Raw genomic sequence first — 23,208 nt, forward strand, 5'->3', positions numbered from 1 at the left:
CTATTTGAATCGACGAGGTTTGTGCCGTCGTAGAAGGACCTCATAAGCCTCATGGATCTTCACAAACATGGCCTCAGCATCCTTGCTGGGGTTATGGTCTGGATGCCATGTCTTTGCCAGCTCCCTATAGCTGTGACTTATGTCCTCTAGAGAGGCCTCTACTTCCAATGACAATACCTGCAACACAAACATATCCAGATACACAGTTTGGAAACCACGGCAATGCCAGAGAAATTACTTCACTCGCCAAACATGTTTAGATTGATGCAGAGTATACACCTAATGGTATAATGATCTTAACTTGTCCCTGTTCAGAGTTAAGCTTGCTCACCTGCAGTGCCTCTTTCTCTCTCTCAGTGTACTCTTTGAGCAGTATTTCCAGCACCTTCCTCCAGGCGTCTTCATAGTACCCTCCTCCAGTAAGAACACACAAGAGCCGATATGGCATTAAAAGAATGTACTCAAATACATTCCTGAGCCAAGGCAGGAACCAGAACATATCCAACAGTGCTGCTACACAGTCAGACAGGTAGTACAGCGTGGCTGTGGTGTTGTGGAAAATACAGTAACCCAGCGGAGCAGAGAAGGCCAGCCAGGCTAGACCAAGCCTGTAAAGCCGTGGACCTGGATACAAGACAGAAGTTGTCATTTTAGGCTGTAAAAAAATCCAAAAAGAAGCAATGTTATCAAAGTGTGAAAGGAAATCCGATGGTATTGCTTTATTTGTAAGATCATCTCACCTAGTTTCTGTGTGCTCCCAGGTGTCCGTGGGTAGCGCCTGCGGTTCTGTGCAGCAGTGACACTGGCAGCCAGGCTTATAGGGAGAGGCGATAAGGTGCTGCCATAGAATATTGGAGAGGTTATGAGACAAGCAGTCAGTGTTTTTTGCAGATCAGAAGTCTGCTGGCCAATACAGGACACCAGATGTACCCCTGCTCCCACACATAGAGGCAGGACAATCAAGTGGAAAAAACTGAGGGAGTTTAGTCCAATCAGAGCAACTGTGCCAAAATAGATCCCAACACACACCTGTCCCGCAAATCTGACAGGGCTCACAGGTGGAGGGGCCATGGTGGGGGGTGTTTTTCTCTCTTTCTCTGCATCTTGATTGGCCTCACCAACATATGCAGGAATACGCATGACCTCTCTGAACCAGCCAAACCCAAATCCTCCAAGGGTAAGCATCCATAACAGAGCGTGGCTGTCTCTTCCTAAATATAAATGGTGAAGACCCAAAGGGCCGCCTACTGCCCACAGAGCATAGGCGACCGTGACGTGTTTTACCATCCTTTGGACTCAATGGATCAGTCCATGTACAGGTGAATATTATTCATCCTTCATGAGTACCTGCAATGCAATAACAGAGTTTAGTTTTTATTCTGTTCAGTCTCTCACTCTATAGGCTATATTGACTCATAATTTCTATTTACAATTTTACTGTATGCCTTTGATCACATCAAAAATGTTGATCCCATGTGCTCCCATCATTTTTTTTAATGTATTTTATCTATTTCACTACAAGTCAAGTGTTGTATGTGTCTGTGTGTGTTGTCTGCGATCTGTGTGCTGCTGTCATGTTGGCAAAGGGATTTTTAATCTCTGTGATCCACTTCTCTGGTTAGATAATATATTATGTAACAGGGATTTATCTTAGCTTGTGATGGGCATTGTCATTACATGATTCAAAACATAGCAGGCTGTAACTGTACATGTTATTACATGTGTTTATTTTTTTTTTTAGGGATAACATATCACGTGTTGTACAAAAAGTAAGAAATTAAGACGGTAGTCACTAACTCTCTACAGGCCAACCCACAGATAATCAGAAAGAGGCTACTTCACACTTACTGTGCCATGTATTTACTTTTTAAAAAATAAATGTATTTGGTTTTGCCTAATAAAAACTGGTTACTTACTAAGCCCATTGTGTCAAATCCATATCCCGACAAATCCTTTCATGCCTTTTCCGTATAGTTGAAGTTGTCTCATGTTGTTGCAACAGTTGGACTTTGGATCATGACAATGAAATTACACTGCAGCCTCATCAGCATTTAGGTCTGTCGCTCATCTGAACTGATAAGGTCTGAAAAAGTCTAAAAGGGACATTTGTAAGGGATAGGACACTGATTTAAGTTGGTGTGTAAACCTTTTTAAAGAGGAATGCATTGCAAACACAGAGCTTTACACAAATTAAGAACATTGAACCTGAAATTAAGGCATTAAAGTATGTGACAACAATGACGAAAAGATATATAGAAATGTTGGCCTAAATGTATTCCCTGAAAAGGATATTCAAACAAGGGGTGGACATTTTCAAGTTATTTACATAGAGTAGTAAAAGTAACAATATCACCATGTAAAAATATTACTTTACAAGTAAAACTCAAAACTTAACTTAAAGTCCAGTAGTACTTAAGTATGAGGAAAGTGTACAGAGTGTCCCGTGTTATAGCCTATTCATGTATATAATGGTGTTGGACTATTCTCACTGATGCATTAACAGGAAAACAGCATTTATTCTGGTGGTCGTGGAGCTTATTTGAACTACTGTTTGGTCATTTAATTTGCTGTAACTGCCTCATATGGATAATATACTTATATATATTTGTTATTTATTTTTTAATGCGCAAAGTAATCTAAATGTGAATAGTAATTGTCTGTCATATAAATGTAGTGCGTTAAAAGATACAATAACTCCCTCTCAAATCTAATGGAGAAGTAGGCTATAGAATGAAAATACTACAGTAAAGCAGGTTAATTACCTCATACTTGCACGTAGGCATCCTGCAGGACTGTGCTCACTATATGTACACATGTAGCAACTTAAGCAAAAATGTTAAGAAAAGAAAAAGTTCGTAAAAGCTCAACTTTTAGGTCAACTTGTACCATTTCACCAACCAAATTATCTGCACATGTAGAAGACATCCCAAAGTGCATGAATATTTTAATAGTTAATCTACACACGTATTTGGATATTAATAACATAAATCTGAATCATATCCAATAAAATAATGTGATATTATACAGTTAAAAAATAGATACAGGAAACCAATATTTGACCAATATAGAAAGGAGGACTCTCAAATATATTTGTTGTTTGTTTATTGTTGTACAGTATGATGTTGCGTTGTTATTTTGTAGAATTGTATGTTGTTGTATGACCTTTGTGTCATGCAGTATACATACATATAGCAAATATATACATATTTAATTCTGTAATTATATGATATTGTAAAGTACTTACTTTGCTTTTGTTGTTTTGGTTTGACGGAATAAATCAGAATTTATTAATCTGTTTTATCTTTGTGTTTTTTGTCACTTTATGTTGAGTGTTAAATGAATATCAAATGATATGATGATTGACAGCTACCTGTTAGCTCTCCCGGCGCGCCTCCCTCAGTGTGGCCCCGCCCCCTGACGACCCCTCCTTGTTTGTCTTCTATCGGGGCAGAGTGTAGCCATAGCAGCGGCAGGCTAGCTCAGCCGTTTAAACTGGGACATCCACACATCCACGGCATTCCTAACAAGATGCCCCGTGTTTTAACTTTTTAACCATCCCCCCCTCGTCCTCTCCAGCGCTTTTAAGCCCGAGGATACTGGTATGGTTTCGGAGAATGGAAACGGACGACGTGTCGGTGAGAGAGCAACTTTTCCACAACCGTGTCCGGGAGACCATAGTAAGTAACGTTAACTCAGTAACCGTCGGTTAATATGCATATGAGGGGGGACACCTCTGACAATACAACTAGGACAAGAAACCCAGGTTTAATTGAATGTTTAGCGGTTGTTCTAACTCTTTAATTGGGTTGTCAACGTTTTATGTTTCAGCATCGAGCAACATTATCTGTCCCGATAAGGTTTTAACGTGAATTTTAGGTAATTTAATGTTAATGTGTGAGTGTTTATGGCATTCGGCTTAACTCCTGCACAGGCGTTAATTATTGCACGGATGCAGCTGGTCATTTGTAGTGTGGCACAGGGACATCAAGCATCTGGAGCTCTTCCTTTGAACCTGGGGCTTTTTTCAGGACTTCACTTTACTGCCATGGTTAGGTACTTTAAAAATGTCTGTTTAAATATAATGTTAATGGCGCATTTTTACTTTAAGGCGAGACTATGTGCTGGGTTTTATTTTACAACCAGCGTTTTGTGAAACGCCAGCACCCTGTTGAACTTCAGACTTGCCAGAGAGTTCAGTTACAGCAAGGCACACGCATATTGCCCTTTAACCCTAAAAAAGTACAATCAGATCTCACAGGCAGTGCATTTCCTGAGATTGAAGGTATTGCTGATTATTATATAAGGAACAATGTCAAACAACAACTTGTCTGCTGCATATGTTAGAATCAGGAAGATACTTATCAATTTGTCCTGTTTTTGCTCAACTGTAAATAGATAAGAATATGATCAAATTGCACTAGTACTGTAAGAGATGATGATAAGAAAGTGTGCAGCTGTAGGGTGTACATTTTTAGATGATGTAATATTAAAATGTAAGATCCTCTAGGGAGATTGGGTCATGACAACAGCAAAGCCCAGGGGAGAATACATGAACTAGTGACGCATTTTTACCTTTTTCACAGCAGATATTTACTTGTCAGAGGAAAAGCTCATGTGTAACTTATAAAATAATTTAAGTTTATATTTCAGAGCCCTGATATTGTATAGGATAGTTTATGGGATAGAGCCATCCTTAGTGGCACGGGTTACACCTGTGCTTTTCATGCTGTTGTGAACTTTTCATGCTGTGTTCAACATTTTTGCTGTATATACACAGAAACAGGCTATTTAAGGCGATTTTTAAAAACTCACTTAGTGCCACAATATCAAAACTGTCCGTCTCATTTTTTGTTTGCACGTGGCAGTCTAAGATATTTCCAAATTAAAGTTTTATTAGTCCCCTGCATTAGGTAACATGGGCAGGGCTGATTCCATCTTTTACAAGCTCATGTCAAACAGTGCTTTTGATAACAGATATATTTTCAGTACTGTAGATTAATTTTACATGAGCAATAAATAATAACAAATAAGTGTATTGTTGTGCCCTGTTATTTATATATTTATTATCCCTTTCACCTAAAGACCTAATGCTATTAGTTGACACCCCCTTCTTAAGCCACTGGCTTGCCTCAAGTGTCCAGCTTACCATCTCTTCCTAATGCTGCCTATCGGGCTGGTCAGCTGTATCTCTGGTTATTAATGGCCAAGATTATTGTTGGTCAGCTCATTTTGAATAGTAGAGTATGTGACACAAGTGTAAATACAGTTGTAGTATTTCCCATAGGAAATCATCCAATTTACACATTGAAAGACCAGATAGAGACTGAAGATAAATGGCTATAAGGTTGTGAAAATAATCAATACTACAGTTCTTTTCAATATCGCATGTTTCAAAACAAGACAATTTCCATATTCAATGGTATTGAAAGTACCAAAGCCTTAAAAAGTAAAAGTAAATGCACAGATGAAACAGAAGCGGCAAACTTTTTTTTTTTATCTCTAGCATCCAGGAAGTGATCAGGCTAAAGATCTTTTTCAAATGCATTTACAAACCCATTCAGAGATTAAAATTGTGTGTGTATTACATTAATGCTTATAATCAGACTAAGATGGCATATAACTGTTTTGGGGATCTTGCTGAGTCACAAGACATACATTGGAAAGGCCAGAAGAGTGGCTGCAGTGATCTATCCAGTAGTGCCGAGATCAAAAAGTTCTCAGATGACAGACAGGCTCATTTATGTAGTATTCTGTGTAATATTTTGTTGGAGCACAGATAAATGGTAACAGTCTGTGCTGTACTGGCAGGACAAAAGGCAGCTTAATGTGTCGTGTGACTGTTTACAGCTTTTAGTCAGACGCCTCACGGTAGCAACAGTTTGTGTCAGAAGTCAACATCAATTATATCTAAATCCTAAGTGGATAGTCTTGATCATGTCTTATTTGGAGGAAACAGTACCAAGTAAACATGCAGCTCAAAATTCATACATCGTTCTATTGTGTCCCACCAGCTTATCACTGGGAACATTTGATTGAGGCCAAATGTCTTTCTTCACTTGAGGTCATGCAACAATCATCTTGAATTAGCGCATCTGGCAAGTGTAACAGGTATTTAATAAGTTGTGCATTTGAGATGGTGTAAATGTTAGAGCCAGGAGTACACACCCATAGCCCGCACCCCGAGCCTAGAGGGATCAAGAAGGATCATTGATCAACAGAATAAAAGAAAGATAAGTAAAGACACGGAACAGCCAGCATCAGCACACATTAAGATACTGAGTCACAATGAGAAACGTTTTAGTTGAGTTACCATGTTATCTATAAAAGACATGGCCAAGACTGGTTAAAATGTGGTAGTCCATTACAAATGTATGTTACTTAGGAATCCCTTTCTTTTGAAGTTTTTCGGACAATGATCTGCAATTACTCATTTGCATTGGATCAAACCTACTTATTTCAAAAAACCAAAGCATATTGTCACTGTGGAGGAAGAACTTACCTAGATGACATCTTTAGTCACCAAGCTATCAAATATTGCCTGGCACAATTCAGTAAAATGATCAAAACTCTTGACACAACACTCTGCAGCACAGCTCAACTTCTTTTGGATTTATTATTATTATTATTATTATTATTATTATTATAAGCTTTATTTAACCAGGAGAAACCAATTAAGATTACAATTCTCTTTTTAAAGGGAGACCTGGCCAAGACAGGCAGCAGCGGAGTTACAGCACATAGTTTCAAACAGAAAACACAAGGACCAGATATTTAGAATTTAAAAAAATAGCAACGCAATTTACAATACATCATATGAATTACAATTAAAGTAAAGAAGCCATTTTTGGATGGCTTTGCCCGTGCAACATTTTAAGTTATTTCTGGGTATTCTGATTTGAATAGGTCTTGCCTAATCTTTGCGCTGACTTGTAAACAGAGGCTGTTATACTTTGCCTGAACATGCTTAGTTGGACAAGAGGCTGGTTGCCCCTAAAATAACACATTCTGAGGAAGTCCATTTGTCGTTTTTGCAAGGATGGGCTGTGCCACTGCCAACCTCTCTTTCATTTGAATTATTACAGGAACTATGAGGTGAAGAAGAAGTGAAAACATTTGAGCTTCATTGTATTTTGACTGAATCCGCACAAAGATGTTTTGGTTACTCTGTGAATTTTAAAATGCTCTGAGTGAACTCTGAGCCCCGGGGCTTTGTGTTCAGCACAAAGATGTCCCTCTGGATATTGAGTTCCTTTTACGCTCCATCCTCAGTGGCTTGCTATGTGCTGCCAGCTCCAGCATTGCCAATCAGCACGTGTCCCCACATATGTTGATTAAAAGGGTGTTATTCTACCCCTCTACCCATTTCTTACTAAAACCCATCCTTTGTTCCCTACTTTTCCTTTTGTTGGATTAACCATAGCAAATAAGACCGCATAATTGACTCATTTTGCAGACTGAGCTGATTAGTTATGTACAGGCCATTGTTGTTTGTGTGATGCAGCTAGGATGTTTCCAATGATCACTCCAACTTACACAGTAAAACACTGTATTTCTCAACAGATCACATTTTATGTAAGTTTGAAATAGCATAGCTTTCTAGCCATATACAACAATGTTTTGTTTACATTCTAAAGTGGGTCACCATCTCATACTTCCTGGAGCCATACAGAGGGGGGGGGGGTGTATGTCCGTACCCCATGCCCAATTGTTATTGTACCATATGTCACAGTGATCCATTTTAACCTTTTGTTGTGAATTTAAGATAGAAACAATGATGAAAATGCACACTGTATAACCATGAATAGTTTTGATGTGGCCCTTCACGTTTCTCAGACTTCTTATTGTTTACAGTACATATACTGTTGCAATATTATTTTAATGGAAACCTGATGCTTAAAAATAATTAATTTCAAGAAGGGCTGTACTGAATGTCTGTTTTTTACATTCTAAGCTGCTATTGAGGCTTTGAAATGAACCTTGGATGTCTGACGTCATATTATGATGATGTCATGTATCACATTAAAAAAAGTCCTTGAACAATTCTCCTAAATTTCAATAAAGTAATTTCAGTTTAAATGAGTTAGGCTTTCGTAGTTAGCAGTTATTAAAACAATTTCCTGTCATGAACATAACTCAGCAGTGTTCTAATCCAATAAGAGCATAAAATGATGCTGAAATAATAAATCTCACCTGTAGTCCTGTAGCAACATCAAGCTACGACAGAAACAGTGCTCTGGGGTTATTGGAAATGTTTGGATCACACTAGTCGCAAACAATCCTAAACAGTCAACACAAGAGTCTAATTATATTATGCATATTTAAACAGAATGAAAAGACACGCAAAACAATGTTTTTGAACTATTAGGTACAGCCCTAATTTCTAGTCTCTTTGTTTGCTTCATCGTTTACATCCAGAAACTGGTTTTACACATGAAAGTATGTTGTCACACATCTCTCACTCTCAAGAGAGCCTCTCTCTCTCTTTGTTTTCTGCTGTTGTTACTTGAGGGACACATTTCTAAATCCTGCTTACTGAGATCCCTCTGAGCTTCCATGTGGAAATATTTTGTTATCTGGCAACATCATTTCATTCAGCACTGCATACTCACTGTTGAATGGATTAACATGAAATTTAGTACGGCTGAGGCACGTTTTGTTTTAAAGAAGAAGATTTGTCATTGCTCAAAAGTAACATACATACTGAGGTTCTCCTACAAAACAAGCCCAATAACTTGCTAACATGGTTTACAACGTAGAGCTGAGCCAGACTAGCAGAGAGTGAGGTATCCCAGAATGCCATTTATATGATTCAGAGTAAACCACTTTGACAATGCCTTTACATTTTTGCTATCTAATAGAGGTAATAATAGAATAGCAAAGTCGTGCATGAAATAGTTATATTTTGATTTCTTTTTGTCAGTTTAGTATTTTGTTGTGTGCCGTACCTACTTTTCTGTGGCAGGGAGGAGTGCATGCTATGCCCCTCTATCACTCAGTTTATATACTCATTTTTGAAACACAAGTTTGGCATTGTGCACAGATATATTTGGGATGTGTCTGTCAATATGTTTGCTGTGTGACAGCGACATCTTGTTTTTTATCCTGACGGGTTGTTGACAGGACAGTGTGTGTCTGAGCAATGACTGGTAATGTGCACACTGTCAACTGTGCTGCATGGAGTGAACAAAACTAGAGATGTATGAAAAGACATTAGCGAAAATATAAGTTTCATTGAAGTGTCCTTATGTTTTGTGATTGTCATACAAGTGATTTATTTAATTCTTTGGGGTGAAATGTTGAGAGCTTTACCAGACAACAGATTTCCGAGTGACTATATGTTTAGCCTAAATTTGTTGGTAGATATAGTGTCATGTCAGACCCCATAATGCTTGCAAAGATTAGTCTGTCACTAGTATTAACCCTTCTGTCTGTTACTCCCCTTAATCCCTCGTAGTTTATCACTGTCACCCATTTCGCTCTTTGTTGGAATAAAGTGGTAATCTTCAGACTCCATCTGTCTCTCTTGACCTTGACAGAATGATGAATGTTTTAGTTACTTGCATTGGTAGCAATATCTAGCACATTTTGTTTATTTCCTGCTGTTTATCTGCACAAAACTGAATATGTTATTATGACTAACATATCTGTTGCAGACATGACTGAATGCTTGCCATCTACACATGCCCTCTCTCTCTCTTTTTTCCGGATGTTTTTGGTTTCTGACTTAAGAATGGAAACTCAGAGAAATGAGCCAACCTAAATAAATGTGTTGCTCATCAGTAGAATTGTACAGAACATGACAGTTTACAAGGATGCACTTTAATAAGTACCACCAAATAAGTAATAGTCTTTTCTTTTTCTTTCCTCAGATCTGTGTACTCCTGTTTACATGCCTTTATTTAGTGGCCTACCTCATACTTACCCATTTCAAGAAGACTGCAGAGTTTGTCACAGGTGAGTTTTAAAACCACTCTTGTCCCGGATTTTGGAGGTGTATCACACAAAGAATGCTTTGTGAGAAAGATTTCCTTCAATGAAGGCTTATGTAGAATTGCCAGGGGGCATATTGATGGTGTTGACAAGTATTCCTGATTACATTGGTGTTTTGGAATTTTTTTTCCCCCACAGAGCACGTAGGTCACACTTTGCAAGCAACGACGAGAGTTGTTCAAAGACTTTTTTTATTTTGTGTAAATAGTCCCTTATTTATAGTAAATATGCAGGACCCAACAGGGTCTACTGTACTTTAAGATTCATCTTAAAGCTAAATGATGCTCAGACAAGCAATAAAATGAATCCCCTATTTCACAAACCTTTCTATTTTTTTGTAAATTTTATGTTCTTAATATCATCAAATAAAAGAATTTTGATAAAATTGTATATTAATGGAGAGAGAAATCTGCCCGTTATTTTCTCAATTAATTGCATAGTCTTTAAAATGTCAGCAAATACGGAGAAATTCCTATCCCAGTTTCTCAAGGTGATGTCTTTTAAATGTCTTGTTTTGTTAGTTCAAAACCTGAAGATATTAAGTTTAAGATGATGTAAAACAAAGAGAGCAGGGAAATTCCATATTTCATTTTAGCATTAAAAATTACTTTAATGATTATGGGATTATTAAAATAGTTGTTGATTAGTCAACTAATCGTTTGAGCTTTATTTTCTGTATTTGCTTTTATGTAAATATAGCTTAAATTGACACACTGCCAAGATTGCAGGCTCTGGGACTTGGTACAGAAGGCATGTTTCATAACATGCAACCAGCTCTTCAGGGGGTGTCCTTGAGGATCAGGAATGGTGGAGGGGTGGTGAAGAATGTTGCTACAAAAAAAACAAACAGAGTTGAACTCTTGAGTATAGCTCAAGGCCCCTCTACTTACAGTAACAAATCAAAACAGATCTCTTTTCATCAAGCTTAAACTGTTTAACCAACATCATCATGAAACTGGTTTATCTGTCATTACTCTGTCACTGGCTTTTATCTGCAAGAGTCAAAATATAGTTTTGTCAACACAGTATTGACAACCAGCAACTTTGTAGATGACAATCATTTGCATACATGTACTTGGATCTACAATATGTTCTCAATTAAAACTAAGAAGATGTTTAAAGTTTTGCGGGGTAGCAGGGCTGCCAGTTACATAATAAATCCAATAACTTGCCACTATTGGAAGCAGATGTAGGATGACGAACTAGCCAGGTCTCTCTTCCGCTGTGGCTGGGCTGGGTTAAGACCTGGGACATGGCTAGCTTTCTTTTTTTCTTTTTTTTTCTTCTCCTTCTTTTGAGGGGGAGGACCTGCTGTATTCGCCCTCTGTAAATGTTGTCTGTTCGTCAGCGACAGCAGAGCAGTTTTGCCCTGTAGCTAAATGCAGATTGTGCAATACCTCAGTCTCTTTACGGACTTGTTTTTGACAGTTTAGAAGAACAAGAACTGGTTTTTGCTTGTTTAGATTTTACCTCCATTATTAAGCAGTCGTGCCAACATTTGTAGAAGAAATTACAGTATCGTGTGCTATGGAGTTCATTCCCATCTACAGATGTTGCATTATGCAACAGTTTTTTTGTGTGTGTTTTACAGAGTTTGTTGCATATACTAACATTTACAAATGGGTCCCTTATATAAGTTTCATACTCACACAAAGTTTTTACTCGTGTTGGTCTTGCTTGAACAGAATGTTCCTAACATGCTCGCCCCCCACTCACTCCTCACCTTGAGACCAGTGAGATGTTTTTACATCCTCCTATGGACTTCTTCTATTACATCTTTCCCCTATATATCTATGTACATACAGTACACACAAACTGCCCAAACAGCTTCTACCAATACAGCCTTTCTATCTATAAATACATCACTTAACATAACACTTTATGTGATTGCACTCAGAATAGCCATAAACCAATAAAACAACACAGACGTAAAAACAAAAATTCTGATTAAAACCTACTTATATTCTACTCTCTTCCAGATGATATTGAAGATGCCACTGTCAACAAAATTGCGTAAGTGAAAGCCTCTGATTAGCTTATCCACAGCAATGTGTTCCCACTCCCTCACTTTGGTGTGTGTGTGTGTGTGTGTGTGTGTGTGTGTGTGTGTGTGTGTGTGTGTGTGTGTGTGTGTGTGTGTGTGTGTGTGTGTGTGTGTGTGTGTGTGTGTGTGTGTGTGTGTGTGTGTGTGTGTGTGTGTGTGTGTGTGTGTGTGTGTGTGTGTGTGTGTGTGTGTGTGTGTGTGTGTGTGTGTGTGTGTGTGTGTGTGTGTGTGTGTGTGTGTGTGTGTGTGTGTGTGTGTGTGTGTGTGTGTGTGTGTGTGTGTGTGTGTGTGTGTGTGTCACTCTGCCCTATGTCCCTACACGCTGGCACTGAGTCACCTTAGCCACCCTAGCCTTTCACCTAGGCTGTGCTCTGTATGCTGTTAGGTTGAGCCTAAACACAAACACACGATAGCTTGTTTTTCTCCTTCTCCCAGGCTGTGGCTGTGTACGTTCACTCTGTCTGTTGCAGTGTGTGCTGTACTCCTTCTCCCCATCTCCATCCTGTCCAATGAGGTGCTGCTCACCTTCCCACAGAGCTACTACATGCAGTGGCTCAATGGATCTCTTGTTCATGGTACATCTTACTGTTTTTATTAGTCTACAGCACCAAACAATTGAGAAACATTAAAATCTGCCGAACAGCTGAAGGCATTACTGTCTGAAACTATATCACTGACCTCCAAATCAATACGCTACAGGCCTGTGTCCAAACAGATAATTATTATAGACAGAGTGGATGTGACCTTGTTGTGTGCAGGGCAGTGCATGTCCAACTGTTCCCCAACTGCTTTACCTCGGTCAGTTTACCTCAGTTGAGCCCTCCTACTCCAATCTAAAAACAATGTATTTTTTCTAGTAATCACCTAGTTGTAAAGTAATTTATGAAGCCCAAAAGTAAACCAGGTCTGTAGTTTTGTTAAATGCAAAGCCTTTTGATTATCTCAGCTTCTCACATTTTTAATTCACACATGTGACTGGGTAGCCAGCCTTGTCATGCTACACTGCCTGGTAGGAGGATACCCCCCAGTGGTTAACAGTGGTACCGCTGAAAAGATTAACTGCAATTAAATCCCAAATTAATGTTTTCACTAACATCTGGGACATCTCTCTTGCTCTCAGGATTGTGGAACCTAGTTTTCCTTTTCTCCAATTTATCCCTGGTTTTCCTCATGCCCTTTGCCTACTTCTTCACGGAGTCTGAGGGATTTGCAGGGTCCAGAAAGGTTTGGCATTCCCTCTAAAAGGGCATCTCTACACTACAAAGCCATTTAATAAAGACTTGACTGTAAATAACATAACACAGATTGACATCACAAAGCATCTGTTTTACTTGCGTAGGGGGTTATGGCACGAGTTTATGAAGCAGTTGTGCTGCTGTTGCTGCTGGCTCTGCTTGTGTTGGGCATTGTGTGGGTGGCATCAGCCCTCCTCCATGACAACATAGCCAGGAAGAGCCTCTACGGTGAGTCACATGCATTAGACCTGAACGTCCCTCATTAAGAATTGGTTTTGCAGTTTTAAATCTAGTTGTTTGTACTCTCATTTTCTGAATTTCAGACCTGTGGGAGTATTACCTTCCCTACCTGTACTCTGGCATTTCTCTGTTTGGAGTGTTGCTTCTTTTGTGTGAGTATATCTCAATCACAGTTATTTCAGCAGCTTGAGACCATAGCATGACACTTGCATATCACCATCTGTGCATTTCCCTCCTCAGTGTGCACTCCCTTTGGGTTGTCCCGAATGTTCAGTGTAACTGGCAGCCTATTGGTCAAACCGCGGGTGAGTTACATATCCAGTGAGTCTACACTTATCTTGTGGCTGTGAGATGTAGTTTCTGAATTTGATTTATTTTATTCCCCTCAGCTGTTGGAAAATATAGAAGATACTTTGAGCTGCACCACATTTGAGGAAGAGTCACTCTCCAGAAAACTGAACTGTGAGTGTGTCACCATGAACCCACTCCTTGGCCATTTTTTGGATGAATAAAATAAGAAGCTGACTGACAAACTTTTTGTCTCTATTGTGTGTTGTTGTCTGATTTAAAGGTGGCAGTACGACATCATGCTGGGTCAAGCTGAACATGGAGGCGATGAAAAAAGAGTACCAAGCAATCCAGAGCAAGCGCATTGCCCTGGGTAAGACTGACTGAACTGGCTGCACTATTGGGCTCCTCTCACAGTGATTACATTGTATAGTCATTTGTAGCCGCACACTAATTTATTGTTGCTCCTTTTCTTTTATTCTTCTTACTTTCCTCACAGAAATGCGTAGAAAAGCGTCCCCTTGGCAGCGAAACTTGGGCTATCCACTGGCAATGCTTGGGCTCCTTGCACTGACGGTACATGCTTATTTATGGATATTTTATCCCACGCTGTTTTAACTCTTGTTTATTAACACAGATGGTTGTTTAAGTTGTTGTGTTCATATCTCTTTAGGTGATGTGTGTCTTGATGGTCTGTTTCAATGTGTTGGAGTTGCTCCTGGATGAGACTGCTATGCCCCGAGGAATGGAGGTGAGGATTTAACCAGAAAGAACTTGGGAAAATTTCAGTCTGGGTCATCCGTGTACACTGATTGTTATTTTTTTGTGTTTAAAAGGACCCTCACCTAGGGATGGCCTCCTTTTCCATGTTCGGCTCACTGGGTGCTGCAGTTCAAGTAGTCCTTATTCTGTATCCTTTTATCCCATTCACCTGTGAGTGAGTGCACACAGAACTTGTCATGTCCATTTGGCTCTGAGTCAGCCACTTACAGACTGTCCTTGATATTTGACCAATGTGTTGTGTTGACTCATGGTTTGTTACAGCCACACATTTGAAAATGATTTACTTTCTGGTTATTTACTATCGATGTGAGTATATAAGTTTTCTTCCCAGTGTTGTCCTTAAAATTAATATCAGCTATTTGATGGTGTCCTCAGTGGTGGGCTTCTATAGTTCTCCTCTCTTCACTAGCCTCCTTCCTCGTGCACAGGACACCAATCTCACACAGGTATATGACAGCTAAGCTTTACATATATCTTATGTCCCAGTGAGATATAACCAGAGACTAGTGATGTTCTTTGTTGACTCTTTGTCGTAACCTCTACTTTTGTTCTTTTCAGATTATTGCAAACTGTGTTTCACTGCTTATCCTGAGCTCAGCACTGCCAGTCTTTTCACGCACACTTGGTAAGAACATTTATTTGTCAAAGACAAATAAGATGGGGGATTGCTCAAAGAGGAAAATCTGTTTTTGGAGTACATCTTCTGCATAGCAAACAGGCGTGTAACTCACACGTTACATCAGAGCTCTCTGTCTACAGTAAATCTGTTGAATGTGCACAGAATGTATGGAATCAAGTTGTAAAATATGCTCCTGGAAATACAGATTCATTTGCTGTATACCAGAAGATTCCCAATGTGTTTAACAGATAGGAGCCAGCACTCTATAAACCATATCTGTCCCTTTGTAGCTCTAACAACACACATATTAAGGTTTTTGTATGAAAATGATGACGTTGCATCAATAACTGACAAAAGTTCAGCTCAAAAAGGCCTGCATTGCACTGCACAGGTCTGGGTTGTAAAAAAAAAAAAGAAGTTCTCTCATTAAATCCTCATAATAGCCATCGCTAATGCAAACCAAAAATGATTGATCCTGGCATGTGCTGGTGTACAGAATGGACAATTAGTACGTTTCAGAGTACGTTACAGCTGCAAAACGTTTAAAGAAACTTAGACCGTTCAAAGATCATGGAACACTTAAAAATAGGTATTAAGTCTGTGGAAAAACAGATTATTCTTTCCATACTATTAAACTGTACACATTAAAATCTGTTAAAACTTCAAAAAGAAACAGTAATCTGTTTTTCCACAGACTTAATACCTATTTTTACATCTCAGTTTCTTTATGGTCTCAGTTTCTTTAAACGTTTAAAGATTACTCTTTCTTTTTGAAGTTGCACAGATTTCTTGTATGGGAACTGCAAAATGAATATACTTTGATAAGTGGTATATAACATATAATGTGTACAATTTAGTATGTTTTATGGAATGGGGACCCAACATCTAGTATATAATAGTCTTGCAATACCTGACCTATGGTGTGAATGCCTGACACACCAGATGTCAGGCTTTATCCCAGCACTGTACATCCTTTGAGCCAGACTAAGAATGTAATGATACGAGTTGCTGAATTGACATTGTAGTCTTAATAATGCCCACAAGAGGGCCTCTGTGTGCCATGAGAACCGTAGCTATGGGTGAGGCCTGACGAGAGCAGTTCATTCACAAGTGAAATAATCTTTTTTTTTTAAAGATTATTTTTTGGGCAGTTTTTCAAGCCTTTATTATATAGAACAGACAGGAAATGGGGTGAGATGGTCCTCAGGTCGGAGTCGAGGACACTGCCTCGAGGACCTTCAGCGTCTTTACATGGGGCGACTGCTCTAACCAATCAGCCACCGGCCGCCCACGTGAAACATTTTTCTTTTGCTTCTCCTCCATGCTATTAGGGATCACACGCTTCGATCTACTGGGGGACTTTGGTCGGTATAACTGGCTTGGGAACTTCTACATTGTCTTCCTGTACAACATGCTGTTTGCTGGTCTAACCTCTGCCTCTCTGATCAAGACGGTCACCTGGGCAGTACAAAGAGAGCTCATCCGTGCCTTTGGTCAGTCTACTTTTAATTTTTTTTTTTTTACCAAGCCAGGTGAAAGTACTTTGTCTGCATGCATTTTTCTTTCTGTGGGATTGTGTTGTGCTAAAATTCATTGCACAAGGCTAGCTGTGTCATAAGTTTTCCCACCTTTGGCCCCATTTCCCTATGGGCTGGTCTCTCTTCCTCAGATAGAAAGAATACAATTCTTTCAGGAAAGTGTAAAGGGACAAGAGGAGAGTCAGGTCCCCTTGGGGACCTTCAGGCACACCGCCCTAGACCCCTTGCAGTACATACACCCTCTACCCCTCCACCCAACACAAACAAGCGCTCAGAGCATGGACACGCCAAACGCACACACACATGCACACAGTCCCCTTCCTCACAGTACAGATAGCATCTCTGCACAGTGGCAGCTCTCCTGCACTTTCCCATTGCCTTCTAACTCACTTTTGTTCTGTGATAATAGACATTAATTTCACCAAAATCACAATTTTTCTTAGCTCTGCAAGTTTGGTGCGCTGCCTTTTGATTGTGTATGATTTTTATGGTCCTTCTTTTTTTTTTTTTTGCAGGTCTCCACAGACTGCCTTTAACTGTGTCACGCTCCACCATCCCCTTCAGACTCCTCCTGGCCAGTGGACTGTCTAAAATCCAGTGACTTTTTCTAACCTTTACAACATGAGCCACTTCAAATGTGTACCTATTGGACTAAAGGCATTTGCAGTTCAGTACCCTTTCCAGTTGGTACACGGGTCAGGTCACCCCGTGTGAAGAGACCGAGGAAGTTGAGTCTGCTGCACCGTGTCCAGTAGAAGCTGTGCATAAAGCTGTGTTTTATGACCAATATCAGGGTCCTATTCTGAGCAGTTATTTGACTGGAAGGACAAGAGTCATGGTTATGACTAGAGCAAAGGGGAAAGGGATTTAAGCCATACTGGCAGTCCTGCCATAGTCGACAATAAGAGAGCAATCCTGTTGATATTTTAAAATATTACATTTAACTGTGACTTAATCTCCTCTTCTGCTCCAAGTCCATTGAGTGCTCTCTCTTTCTCTGTGGCTTCCCCACGCTTTCCCCTCTTTGGTTGTACCACTATTTTAAGATTCTTACTTCCATGTGTTTGGTGGTCCAGTCTGCACCAGTGTTATGCTAATTAATGAAAGGAAATAGGACACAGAGTACCTTGTTTATCTATGGATCTGCAGGTTACACAGGGAATTTGAGGTAATTATCTCAGTGTTGGAGCTCTTTTACAAATTCACATTATTACTAGAATAAAGAGCACCTTTTGTGGTGATTTATCATTAAGCAGGGTTTTTACTTTTGTAGATAACAGATAGCTTACTGAGTCTGAGGATTACTCTTTAATTTACAAAAATAAACTAAAAAAAGAAAGCTTTACACTTTGTTGTATGTAGGATCTTTGATCGCCAGGTGACACTTACTAGGTGGAACTTCTGCCTTTTGACCAATCAAACTGTGAATTATTAAGAATTTATGTGGGGAAGTGCAATATTTTATAAATAATGTAGACTTTTAACTTTACCAAAAGCAATTTCAAATTGTTCTGTATGCATCCTTATATTTTTCTGTGAAGTATTTTTTTTCATCTCATTCCTCTTTGTTAAGGGGAATAGTAGAATAGTTCCAAAATGCGAATGTGACCATCAATCCATGCAATATTTTCTGGTGTCAGTTTTTATTTTTTGATAGCCTAAATTCTTTCATGTTAATCAACTGTATCTCGTCATCGTCAATGTGTTGGTGACCCTTGGTCACCGTTTGCCTATGCTGCTGTATCAGCAGGTTTATAAGCTGTTGGTTTGACCAGCAGGGGACAGTGTCTCTCAAACACAGCACCAGCCTCTGTGTTGTTTAAGTCTCTCTCTTTCTTGTTAGTTATTATATGTTTATAGAGAGCACTCTGAGGTTTACTCATTTCACTTTTTCTGGGAATTTTCTTTTGGTTTTTGGGAACACCAAAAATAATACTGTTTTTATCATTATTTATGGGGATTTGGGGATCTATATATCACATGTTGACAATTAGGATTTTTAACAGTTATTAAAAATGCTGAATGTGATACATTTGAGACAAAAAAAAACTTCCTTAGAGTTCTCAAAGATAAAAAAAAAAGTGTTTTTGTTTACTTTTGAAATGCTCTGATGTTTCAGATTTTTTTTAACATTGTCTGATGAGCAGAAAGCAATAAAAATCGTCTTGTTTTTAACCTCCTTTGTTTTCTTTTTGATACACATCAAGGCGACTTTTACAGTAAACTCTTAGATGCTTTTACGTGTTTAATGAAATGTAACTACATTCTGACTGATCTGATGTGGCCTGTGGTGGGTGGGTGTGACTGATGAGGGCATCTGTCCTCTACATCCCTCCACCCATTTGTTGCACTTCTTTAATCAGCAGCAGAAGAAAGCCATATTTTGGCCTGTCTGTCAGCGGTGTCCAGCAAAGACGCCACTACAGCCGTTGCCCACGCTTTCCCCAGTCTGATGCAACTGCCAGATTAAAAGCCCTGCAAATCAGGAGAAGCGACATCCACTCGCATTCCCTCCTTCACGACCCCACCACCCACTCCTTTCTTCCATCCCCTTTCCTTTCCTATTGTTCATTTCCTCATCTAATTTCTCTAAAGTCAGTTCAAGAAAACCCACTCTGATTAATTTCTCCCTCTTGATTTTTGTTTGTATTTCCTGTTTTGTTTTGTTGGATGTTTTAATTATGCTTATTTGGTTTAGGTTTTGTTTTGCACAGCGTTTCCTTTGGTAAAGGAAATGAACTCAAATGTTGCAGTAACATTGGTTGCACATCTGGAGGCTGGTTACCCTCTACCCCCTATGACACAAAAGCCAGATTTAAGGTGTATGAGAGAAAGAGGGGTTGGTTCATGATCATTGTGTCTTGAAAGAAATTTTTTTTTCATATTTTATGTGATTGTTTGAACAAACCCAGACCAATGCTATCACAAGTGAGGTCAAGAGGATTAAGAAGGCCAAAAACAAGAAATGCAGATATTATTCACTTTATGCCTTAGGAATTTGAGCCCTCACTGCAGAATATAATGTGTATAACTATAAAAAAAAGTTTATATGGGTTATTTTTTTCCCTTCTCTTTGAATTTAAAGAATCTGTTACACAACTGTGGTACTGAAAGTCTGTCTAAACACCACACTACTTTGAAGTAGTATACTTTTTTTTTTTTTTACTTATTAGAGCAACTACAGAAAACTAGATTTAAGATTAAGATTTTTATTAAGGTACATGTACACACATGTCCCTTACATCATATTAAGCTGAGAAAACACTATAGCACCTCTCCCTGCAGCAAAGTAAAGGTCGATAGCAGTGCAATCAAAGTGTTCCAGCAGTCTCACTTGGTGACACACTATATTGCACTGGCTGTCGGGCATATCAGGGACAAGGCGGGAGACGGGCAGCATGTAATGGGATGAGATAGGCTATCTTTATTGTCAAAACATAAGAATGAAGGGGGGAAAAAGACACAGATTAGCTTTCCTGACAGTCGACCGTTTGAAGTTTGTGCCAAAGTGCATTAGGGGCTGTTATTCCCTCGTTTATACACTCGCAAATACCGGACCACTCACAGGAAAAGGCGAGACTTGCCGGCTAATCAACTGATAATGGGTCACACTGTCCATTTGCCATAGCTGCCCGCCATCCTGCGTGCACACTCACGGCACACTTGCTTCACACAGTTGATTGCCGCAGGCCTTTGTTACATTGGGTAACATTGGGTGGATGGCGTGACATGGATTCTTTTTAGGGAGAAGTCTGTAAAATCACAATATTCAAACTCTTTAAGTATGTGTTTGTAATCTATACAATGTAAATGATCTTTTTTTGAGTCAGGTTCACAAGAAAGATATAGCATCATACCTGACTTTTGACCTGCTTGTCTGGGGCCAGGAAGTTCCACCCTTCTCAGTCTATTGTCCACTTTAGTGCAGGATTGCCTCAAACTCCGCTCACTCAAGCTCTTTTTAAAAGGCCAATTTGAGACTCAGCAAAGCAGCTTAAACATGGACCTGGTGTACACATTTTACATTACTGTGTGTGTTGTATACACCTGAAGTCATGACATGGCACAGGTGAAGCATGGCGAGTAACTATCGACACAAAGTTACAAATACATAAGCCAAGAATCATCCAGTGTGTGCAACCACGTCAGAATGCACCACCCTGCCTCTTCCTGCACTGATAACATGGTGAGAGAAAGTGGAATGGGCGGTGTAGTGGTGGGCAGAGAGAAAGGGTGTGTGTGTGTGTGTGTTGTGTGTGTGTTTGGGAGGTGGTTAGGTGTCAGTTCCTTGACTTTGCTTTCCCCCCCAACCCTTTTAATGGCCTCCATCTGAGGAAGTGGATCCTGCAGAGTGTCCAAGAGACAAGACAAACACTTGAGATGCCAAAGCCAGAATTTTTTCAAAGCTTTTTTTTCTGTTTTAAAGGTCCCGTGTTGTAGAAAGTGAGATTTCCATGTCTTATTTAATTATAGATTAGGTCTAGGTGCTATATAAATACTGTTAAAATATTGAAACGCTCAATCCACAGATAAATTCACACAGCCTGTATTCAGAAACTTTGCTTTTAAACAAGTTGTCAAGTCTTCTGTACCCTCGTGATGTCACAACTATAATATATAGAAAGTGCCGTTACAGTCATTCCCTGGCTTAAATGATGGTTCAGAGACGCTTAGATGCGGAAGATACACAAACGCTGACAAACTGAGCCAACTTTAGGGGGGGTTAACGAGACAGGTGCTAAAACGGAGTGTTTCAGACAGAGGGTGACTACAGGTTTATACAGACAGACAGAATGAGAAGAAGGTGCCTTGTGAACATTAAAGTATGTTCACATGTTCAAATGCAAAGTACAAGCGAGAGCGTGAAGATGAGCATAATATGGGACCTTTAAATAAGGGTTTTGCAGTTCTAATTTCAACCTTGGCTGCATTTGTAGATGGTCAGTATTGGCCGTCATGCTCCTGTCAGTCACTAACACCTCCGGCTTACAGGTATGTACTATATTTGACCACGAGCCCAGGTGCAAGCACAGGCGTCCATTAGTAAAGAACAAAGCAGGGTAGGCTAACCCAGGCAGGAAAGATCTCGTTTTCTGCGCCGTGGTTTTGCAGGAAACTCAACCATTCACCCGGCCATGTACTCCCATCCTGAAATGGGGGAGTGAAATGCTAAGAGCCAGAAGGAGACAGGGGGGAGGCAGTAGGATGGGGGCACCAAAATAAAAAACTAATAAGAATGACTTTATTTCCATCTCCAACCCGCAGATGTTTGCTTCCTTCCTTTCCCTTTTATGTCAGATGGAAGTCTCTTCTCTTGTCTTCTCTTGTATGGCTTTGAAGGGAAACATTGATGTGGGTGATTGTAATTTGTTGCTTTTTTTTTGATTGAGTCATTCCCTGCATTTGTCATGAAAGCTGATGTCTTTTATCTGTGTTGCTTGGGCCGGACTTGAGCCGTCTTCCATGTTTATCATAAGGACAGGAAGATGCAGCTTCGCCTTGCCACCCCTCCCTACAACATCCTGGGATCTTCTGGAAACTTCCCTAACAAGGATGCCCTTCCATGGTCACTGTGGAGCTCAGTGACCTATGCTTCATCACTACGTGAAAGCAAAATTGAAGTGCTGTTTTAGATCAGGCTTAATATGGGAAATTCAGAGGTACTTTTTCAGATAACAATTTCTCTACGCTCACTGAGAAGAAAGTGCCTTAGTGATTTAATTCGTGAAGAAACTGACCATGATGCACTGATTCCTCTAGTGTTCCAGGATGCTGCAGATAGGATGGTGACACACCCCGACCTTTTAATCCGCACATTAATTTAAGCTTCCGTGTGTGATTACACATGTCAGACCCCTGAGACATGATGATCCCTTTCTTTTCTGCTCCTTCTTTGGAATTATATGGCACATTTTTATGACTCTCCCAGCTATTGTTCTGAGATGGATAAAAATAATATGTTGATGTGGTCAGCGGGTGTTTCCAGTGGAGAGGGTCTTGGGTGCACAGGGTTCAGGGGGGTCAGGCTGTGCTCCCCAAACACAGGAAGGCAGGCAGCAATGTTAAGTCTTTTAGTCAGGGATGTCAAGGCTGGACACTTATGCTCCCTCATGGACCCTCACCTTCAACCGTGTCTATTAATAACATCAGCAGAGGGGTCATCACAGCTGACCCATCCAGTCTTGATGAGTGGGATGGGCTGACAGAAACAAGGGCATGTTAAGTTCGAAGTTATTTAACTGTCATGAGTTTAGTTTTTTTAAACTTTAAATTTAGGCTACTGCGTGTGCGTTAAATTCTAGTGAATTTTGAAGAATTGAGGGTGTTTTTTCTTTTTAAGTATAACTGATTTAACTTTTGCAGTTTGATGTCGAAAAGTTTCCAAAATTATCTTAGTTGTGGTGTGTGTGTGTGTGTGTGTGTGTGTGTGTGTGTGTGTGTGTGTGTGTGTGTGTGTGTGTGTGTGTGTGT

At 39.7% G+C, this 23,208-nt stretch overlaps 2 protein-coding genes across 2 annotated transcripts; one reads left to right on the plus strand and one right to left on the minus strand.

Moving 5' to 3' along the window:
* Window positions 1-1,287, minus strand: dnajc22 (DnaJ (Hsp40) homolog, subfamily C, member 22; the record flags this gene model as incomplete). The annotated part of the gene is made up of 3 exons (XM_083920956.1): window positions 1-177; window positions 332-624; window positions 741-1,287. The coding sequence occupies 3 exons, from the start codon at window positions 1,285-1,287 to the stop codon at window positions 1-3; spliced, it is 1,017 nt and encodes a 338-aa protein (XP_083777082.1).
* Window positions 1,288-3,457: 2,170 nt separating this feature from the next.
* On the plus strand, window positions 3,458-18,863 carry lmbr1l (limb development membrane protein 1-like). The gene is made up of 17 exons (XM_083920888.1): window positions 3,458-3,677; window positions 9,870-9,954; window positions 11,970-12,003; window positions 12,470-12,609; window positions 13,155-13,258; window positions 13,374-13,497; window positions 13,593-13,661; window positions 13,750-13,814; window positions 13,899-13,971; window positions 14,081-14,170; window positions 14,297-14,373; window positions 14,471-14,548; window positions 14,634-14,707; window positions 14,936-15,026; window positions 15,139-15,205; window positions 16,531-16,692; window positions 17,253-18,863. Exons 1-17 carry the CDS (start codon window positions 3,615-3,617, stop codon window positions 17,336-17,338), a joined length of 1,482 nt encoding a protein of 493 aa, XP_083777014.1. The 5' UTR covers window positions 3,458-3,614; the 3' UTR covers window positions 17,339-18,863.
* Window positions 18,864-23,208: the final 4,345 nt, after the last annotated feature.

The sequence above is a fragment of the Echiichthys vipera genome, assembly GCF_963691815.1.
Source record: "Echiichthys vipera genome assembly, chromosome: 9".
Classification (NCBI taxonomy): Eukaryota; Metazoa; Chordata; class Actinopteri; order Perciformes; family Trachinidae; genus Echiichthys; species Echiichthys vipera.